Raw genomic sequence first — 8,294 nt, forward strand, 5'->3', positions numbered from 1 at the left:
ATGATTTCATTTTATTCTTATGGTCAGATGACATGCAGATAAACAGGTATATTTCATATTTTTATTAAGTGTTTTATTTTGATTATTGTCATTATAAAAAGGTTTATTTTAAGTGTTTATGATTTAATTATTAGCTTTTCATTAAACTCACAAACCACGGTTTGGGAAACCTTGATGTAAAATGATGTTTAATGCACTTAACAAAAATGTTTTGGATTAATATTCATGTAGCAAGGTTCTTCGAAAAATACATTGATATTAGCATGGAATAAATATAAAATTAGATACCTCATAGTAATTTTTTATTCACTTCCAGAAACTTTACATAAACATACATCCAAGAGTGATTTCAGCAATACCTATGAATATGGATTAGTATTTGCCTGTGTATGGTCATTTTAGGGAATGTTTATGCCCATTTTTTCATTTTAAGGGACTTGGGAGTGTTCAAATGCAATTATATAAGTAACATGAGGCATGAGGTTAAAAAGTGTTTTGTCTCTGGGTGTTTCAACTGAATTTGTTGATATTGCATCTCTGTGCTTTGTCAAATGGCAAGAACTGAACACACGAAGGACCACTTTCTTTAACAGAATATTATTTATTCAAAATGTAAACACAACATGACTACCTCTGATTACACACCCCTCTAAAGGAAAGGATATTGATCAACAGTGTTCATGGAGGTGCTGAAAAAAGTATTACTGCAAGTATTTGGGACATCAAAACACTTGAATTGAGGGAGACCAGAGTATACTGGTACAAAGAGGGTATTTATTCCCTCCGAGTCTGAATGAGCAGCGACACGACCATTCTGACCCAGAAAGAGATGTGCATGTAGGTCTCAGCAATCTAGCCTTAGATTTATAAGTCTTTGTTGTGAATTATTTGTGCAACTCAAAGTACTTGTCCTAATGAGCACAACCGAAGATCTTACAGTACAACAGGAAAGGTAAGAATTTAATACATATTTGCCTGCCCATGTTTATAACAAAAATTAACTTGATTTCAATTTATTAAGAATTATTGCATAAATCACAACCCTTGAAAAGAAAAGAAGTGCTGTGTATCATGAAAGCCAAGTAGTGCTGACAATCCAACATATTGCACAGAAACAATTTATAGTGTTACATGGCCTGGGAAAAAAAACGAGTTCATATGCTTTTCTTTTGGCTGACAGGGCCCCCTCTGAAAGAAAGTTAATGTACACTTGGAGCGCTGCATCACAGATGAACAAGAGACAAATAATTCAGTTTACACCGCTTCTTTCCTGGCCTAACTGGTTGTTACAGTTGGCGTAGCGTAAGCGAGCACAAATGCATTTAAGAACAAATTTTCATTGGTAAAGCGTGTTTACAGTTGAGCCATTTCCATCAAATAAAATAGTCAGGGATCTTCGTCACAGCAATAAATCGTGCAACACACTTCAGAAATGCATTTTATTCTGTTGTTGCTGTTTTTAAGGAATGATTGAACTTTCTCTTTTAATCTTTCACATAAAAACTTACCTATATGCACAGATTCTAAAATCTTAAGTTTATTGAGAAATGTGAAAAACAACAAATGCTGATTCAGGCCCTAAAAAAGCTCACTCGGATTAATTTCACCGTCACATGATGTTGGCTTCTTCTGGGAATTGGGTAAGGTAGAAAATTTGCTCGTTTTAAAATTGCCTTACATATTAATGAAGCCATCATTTCACGTGACCTTGACCTTTAAGTGGCTGTGTTGCACAAGATCTTGTTGTCGCCACTACGGAGGAAATCACCAAGCTCTCAATTTCATAACGGGACACTGCTTCATTTTATTTGGTTGTGAGAAAACCCTTTTGATTTCTCGCTACCTATTTTGGTCGTGAGAACAGCACCAGCCTTTCATCCCTCCCGTCGGTGTTTCTCATTGGGCGATTCATTCCTGCGCGATGCTCCGAAGAACGTATTTGACCGTGTAGGCGAAAGCGGCGAAACCTACGATGACAAACAAATTAGCTAGCGCTCCGCCCAGGAGTCCATGGTTTCGGTTGACCTGCTGGAGGTCAGGCGGGTGGGCCGCGCCGGGGGGCAGGTGCCCGTTCATGGGCAGGTGCCCGTTTTGCGCGTGGTGGGCTTCGCCGTCCGGTACCACGTCAGGGAGGGGCAGCGCCTGTGAGCGGGACCTGAGCTCCTCCTGCATACGCTGCTTCTGCTTGATTTCCTGTTTAAAGGGGGGAAAGAGGGGGGGTCAAGTATTAACATATTTGTTAAAAGAATGTGTTTACTGCTCATGCATACATCTGTGAGAAAGTATGGCACGGTACTTACTTCAACAACATCTGGAAACAGTTCACAAAAGACTTTGTCCTTGATGTTGAATGCAAGACTCTGGGAGGCCAACTGTCTTTTCTGCAGGGAACACATTAAAAGCAAACATGGCATTAAAATTGATTCCATGTATATACTTTGTGCATGTTTACGCATAAGGGCACATTTCAAGAACTTGAAGGGTTAGTTCACCCAAAAATCGTTCCAAACCCGTAAGACCTTCGGAACACAAATTAAAATAGTTTTGATGAAATCTGAGAGCTCTCTGACCCTCCCATAGACAGCAATGCAACTGCAATGTTCCCAGGTCCAGAAAAGTAGCAAGGACATCGGTAAAATAGTCCATGTGACATCAGTGGTTCATCCATAATTTTACAAAACTATGAGAACACTTTTTGTGCACAAAGAAAACAATAACATAATTTATTCAACAATTCTTCTCCCCGAGTTACCCTCTTCCACCATTTTGGAAAGTACCCCAGAACGTAATTGTGCGCATGCTGAACATAAACAACACTCATGTCTTTCCTACGTTTCTGGACCTGGGAACATTGCAGTTGCGTTGCTGTCTACAGAGCTCTAAGATTTAATCAAAAATATCTTAATTTGTGTTCTGAAGATGAACAAAGGTCTTACGGGTTTGGAACAACATGAGGGTGAGTAATTGACAGAACTTTCATTTTTGGGTGAACTATCCCTTTAAAACAATTCATATTAAAACAATAATAAAAACTGCTTCATCACCTTTTTGAATAATGTCCAAATCTGGTATGCAATGGTCACTTTTTAATATGCAATTAATTTCTGATAGATAAAATCAAGTTCTGGTTCACAAAAAAAAAACCACCAATTAAAGGTGACAAAAAATCCATTAATATGTTAATAGGTGTCAAAACAATGGCCACGTAGTGCGTGAATTTCTCCCTAGTATTATGAAGTATATTGTACATTCAAAAGTATACTGTAATATTCCAAAATCTGGAGTTGGTAACATTTTTCATGTTTTTACAAGAAGTCTAATATTGTGAAATACAGTTAATTTTTTTTATGTTTTCTATTTGAATATATTTTAAAATGTGATGTATTCCTATAATGCAAAGCTGAACTTTCAACAGCTATTTCTCCAGGTTTAGTGTTACATGATCCTTCAGAAATCATTCTAATATGCTGATTTGAATTCTTTTATCTGCTTTACATTTTTATGGAATATAAAATATATATTTTCCCTGGTACAAGAACAGCACTTATAAAAAAATAAATAAAAAAAAAGTCAAAAATTACCCCCATTAAAAATGAAAAAAAGAATCTGCCAATCTATTCACTTGGGTGAATTATTCCTTTAATACATTTAAAAAAAATGGCACTGGTGTGTGTGTGTGTCTCTTAAAGTCTGTTGAGCAGTGAAATGCTTAAAGCATTTGACTGTGATTTTAAATCAGCGTGACACTCACTGTGAAGTCAGATGTTTCGATACTGCCGAGAGTCGGGCCTTTTTCAACCATGAAGCTCAGGAGGCCTGTTAAGATGGTGGATACGGACCATGCGGGGTTCCATGTGTCAGGGTGAAAATCTGTGATGGAAAGACACAACCTGAAAGAGAAAGAGAAAGCAACTTGTTATGCAGGAATTGTGAACAGTATTGTTCTTCTAAGCTGAATGTCTTAGCCTTTTTTGAAACACATGCAGATGCTGATTCGTCAATTCAGTGTTCCAAACAAGCAAAAACTCACAGCACAGTAACAACTATGAAGTAAAATAATAGAGGCCAACCTTAGTTTACATGTAGCATCAGACGGATGTTCTAATGAAAGATTTTTATCACATAGTAAACATTTCATAAAAGCAGTAAGGCACTCATGGCTGTGTCATGCCTATCAGCGATCTTTAGCTGTAACTATGCATAAAATGACAATGCTTACATATCTTTGTGCTTAAATAAGGGTCTTAAAAAGAAAGTGAAAGTCTGAGGTTGTGTACCTTGTATTACATTTAAATCTGCCATTGGGTGTGATCATGTATATGCTTGGTGGTTTGAACGGGAATTCCCGTGGGAATATGAGCTTGCCATGATAGTAGCCACCTATGAAATACAAAAGACAAGTAAAAATGAAGCAGAAACTGCACAATTTATAAAAGGAAGCACTAATGAGAAATTAAAGGAGGAAATCACCTTCATATGGAGTTTTCTCAGGGCCACGTACTAGATAATGCCTGAAAGAGAAAGGAATCTTATAAAGTCTTTAATGTAGATTATTATATGTGATAAAAGTCTTGTCAGATGTTTCTGAGAATTTTAAACTTTTTACATATAGTGACTCTTAATGGGCAGTCAAGCTTCAAAAAGGACAAATAAGCACCATCAAAGTAGTCCTTACAAATAGTGCACTTCAATATTAGCCCATATCCTCACATAAAGGCATCATTCTGCTTCAGAAGACTAGGAATGCATCATCTGAGTCATAATAGACCTCTTTCAAGGTGCTTTTGTAACCTTTTGGGAGCTTGACAGCATCCTTCTTTATTCACTTTCATTGAATGGAAGCAGAGTGAACATTCTGCTAAATACAATATAAACAATCATCAGATAAATATAATATAAATCATGAATTATGTTATTAAAAAAAATGAAGGATTAAGATAAAGCTCTTGATGAAGCTCCAAACTTAAACAACAAAAAACAAGTCATGTAAAAACACTACACTAATACACTACTAGTCAAATGTTTGGAATAATTATTTTTTTTTTAATGTTTTTAAAAAAAGTATCTTGTGCTCACCAAGGGTGCATTTATTTGATAAAAATAAAAGTATTCTAATATTCTGATTTAGTACTTAATTATTACCAACTAATTATTAGTGCTCAAATATTAATAATGGTTATTATTATTATTAGCAGTTCACATTATTATCAGCTTTTTGCTGCTTATTATTTTTGTGGAAACCACGATGCATACTTTGATGAACAGAAAGTTCAAAAGGACAGAATTCATTTGAAATAGAAATCTTTTGTAACATTACAAATGTCTTTATTGACACGTTTGGTTAATTTAACATGTCCTTTCAGAATAAAAGGATTACTTTTTCTTCTTAAATTTTTTTTTTTTGAATGCTAGTGTATCACAGTTTCCATGAAAATATTAAGAATATGTATGAAAATTCATCAGATTTTTAAAAATACATTAGAACTGAAAACAGTTGTTTTAAATTGTAAAACTATTTCACAAAATGACTATTTTACGGTATTTTTCTATTAAATATATACAGCCTTGGTGAGCATAAGAGAGATCTTTCAAAAACATTAAAAAGTGTTAATTATTCCAGACTTTCTGACTGGTAGTGTGTGTTTGGGTGTGTGTATATGCATGTAGCAAAATAATATAATAAATGTTTTAAAGGAAATCAAACGTACCATTCCAAAATGTTGGAGGGCAGAGGTTCAGCACAGATATACGGGACTGGATCTTTCTTGATGCGCAGGTAATCCTGTTTTAACCGCTGTGTTGCTGTGGTTGGGGCCCTCTTGTTTAAGTTGTTGCTCATCTGTGAATCACATGGCACTCTGAGTTACACAATACAATCTGAACACTTCCTAGTTTTCATAAATGTGACTAATCAGAAGAACAGAAGACTTACAAGTATATATTAAAGCCTGAAATGCATCAACACAACTCAGACATTAATTGCTACCATATTGTTATGATTGTCAATAAGGAAGCAGCTTGACATCTGTGTATGATCATGAACTGAGGGTACAGCCATCCAAATAAACTCAACTGTAGATTTGATTACACAACGGCAGACACTTAAGCAAATGACCAGAACTGCTGTGCTATTTTAAACAACATGTGGCATGTGTTTACTGTGCGGCTAACACCTTAACAGCCATCAACTGTAGCCAAAATAAGACAATAACAGTGACAAACGAATGTAAATAGAACTAAACAACAACGACATGCGTAAACAGCGCTTAAACTGAGACGAGGAATGTGTTTCAAAACATCAACACAGCATCTTTGGACGTCACAGACGCATTCTAAACGTTCAGTTATACATTATAATGACAACAGATGCGGTCTAGGTAACGTTAGATAGTTTACTAGGTTTTAAAACACACTGAAAGGGGATTTTTAATGGTTTAGTCTCACCTCTTTCAACGCCTTCCACGAGATCGACCACGATCAAATTGGGGTGATATATTGATATCCCGTTTATTTCAGAGTGAATACGCCCCTGATAAACTTTCAAAAATAACAAAAATGTAGCTCTTCGGCTAAGGTGAAATTGTCATCTATCCCCCATGCCAATATGGCTGCCGCAACACCAGGAAGTGATGAGGTAAAAAGGAAAATAAAAGTTCTGAAAAGCGTTCGGCTGCCTTTCAAAATAAAAGTCTGACCTTAGACTGACGAAACTGGGCGAGCTGCTGTGATATTTTGTAAATTAAATGTTTGAAATAAGTAAAGCATTTGTATATCATTGTATGCAGTATGTCGCCGAATAATACTTTCATCAACAAATAACACATTCAAATCATAAATGTATTAATTTATTTATATAAAACATTAATTATACATAATGTGTAGCAGTCAGTAACTACAGGTACGTCTCAAAAACATTTTTTTAACTTATTTCAAACAGTGAAACTTTCATATATATTTTAGATTCATTACATGTAAAGTAAAACATTCCAAAAGTTTTTTTGTTTTCATTTTGATGATTAGAGCTTACAGCTCATGAAATTCAAAATCCAGTATCTCAAAATATTAGAATATTTCCTAAGATCAATCAAAAAAAAGGATTTGCAAAACAGAAAAGTTCAAGTTCTTTAAAGTATGTTCATTTATGCACTCAATACTTTGTCAGGGCTCCTTTAGCACAAACTCCAGCATCAGTGAGGAATGGCATGGAAGCGATCCGCCTGTGGCTCTGCTGAGGCACTATTGAGTCTTCAGCTCCTCTGTATTGTTGGATCAACCGTTTCTCATCTTTCTCTTGAAAATATACCATAGATTCTCTATGGGGTTCAGGTCAGGCATGTTGGCTGGCCAAACAAGCACAGTAATATCATGGTCAGCAAACCACTTGGAAGTGGTTTTGTCACTGTGGGCAAGTGCTAAAGTCCTGCTGGAAAAGGAAATCAGCATCTCCATAAAGCTTGTCAGCAGATGGAAGCATAAAGTGCTCCAAAATCTCCTGATAGATGGCTCCATTGACTCTGGACTTGATAAAACACAATGGACCAACACCAGCAGACGTTACAGCACCCCAAATCATCACTGACTGTGGAAACTTCACACTGGACTTCAAGCAGCTTGGGTTCTGTGCCTCTCCAGTCTTCCTCCAGACCTTGATTTCCAAATGAAATGCAACATTTAAATTTATCTGAAAAGAGGACTTTGGAGCACTGAGCAACAATCCCGGTCTTTTTCTCTTTAGCCCAGGTAAGACGCTTCTGACGTTGTCTCTGGTTCAGAAGTGGCTTGGTAGCCCTTTTCCTGAAGATGTCTGAACGTGGTGACTCTTGATGCACTGACTCCAGCTTCAGTCCACTCATTGTGAAGCTCTCCCAAGTGTTTGAATGAGCTTTGCTTGACAGTATTCTCAAGCTTGCGGTCATCCATGTTGCTTGTGCACCTTTTCCTACCCAAATTCTTCCTTCCAGTCAACTTTGCATTTAATATGCTTTGATACAGCACTCTGTAAACAGCCACCTCTTTCAGTAATGACCCTCTGTGACTGACGATCGTCTTCTGGACCATTGCCAGGTCAGCAGTCTTCCCCATTATTGTGGTTTCAAAGAACAAGAGAGACCCTGAATTTATACTGTAGAGATGGTCATTAATGAAACTCAAATATAAATATTCTAATATAATGAGATACTGGATTTTGACTTTCATGAGCTGTAAGCTCTAATCATCAAAATGAAAACAAAAAAACTTTTGAAATGTCTTACTTTACATGTTATGAATGTAAAATATATATGAAAGTTTCACTT

At 36.2% G+C, this 8,294-nt stretch overlaps 1 protein-coding gene across 1 annotated transcript; it reads right to left on the minus strand.

The window, feature by feature from the left end:
• Positions 1–286: 286 nt before the first annotated feature.
• LOC306860244 (ubiquitin-conjugating enzyme E2 J2) lies at positions 287–6,628 on the minus strand. Its single transcript, XM_079401845.1, has 7 exons — positions 6,445–6,628; positions 5,709–5,839; positions 4,471–4,511; positions 4,278–4,380; positions 3,752–3,890; positions 2,301–2,381; positions 287–2,193 (listed from the first exon to the last, which is right to left on the minus strand). The coding sequence occupies exons 2-7, from the start codon at positions 5,837–5,839 to the stop codon at positions 1,909–1,911; spliced, it is 780 nt and encodes a 259-aa protein (XP_079257971.1). The 5' UTR covers positions 6,445–6,628; the 3' UTR covers positions 287–1,908.
• Positions 6,629–8,294: the final 1,666 nt, after the last annotated feature.

The sequence above is a fragment of the Barbus barbus genome (assembly GCF_936440315.1).
Source record: "Barbus barbus genome assembly, chromosome: 41".
Classification (NCBI taxonomy): Eukaryota; Metazoa; Chordata; class Actinopteri; order Cypriniformes; family Cyprinidae; genus Barbus; species Barbus barbus.

What these genes read in the sequence shown, in the direction of transcription:
- LOC306860244 (XM_079401845.1), bottom strand. Translation starts at nt 5,839, where the DNA reads ATGAGCAACAACTTAAACAAGAGGGCCCCAACCACAGCAACACAGCGG. An exon ending in CCCTCCAACATTTTGGAATG is followed by an intron (nt 4,512 to 5,708) that starts GTACGTTTGATT and finishes TTTCTCTTTCAG; the next exon opens with GCATTATCTAGTACGTGGCC. An exon ending in TCGAAACATCTGACTTCACA is followed by an intron (nt 2,382 to 3,751) that starts GTGAGTGTCACG and finishes TGTTCCCTGCAG; the next exon opens with AAAAGACAGTTGGCCTCCCA.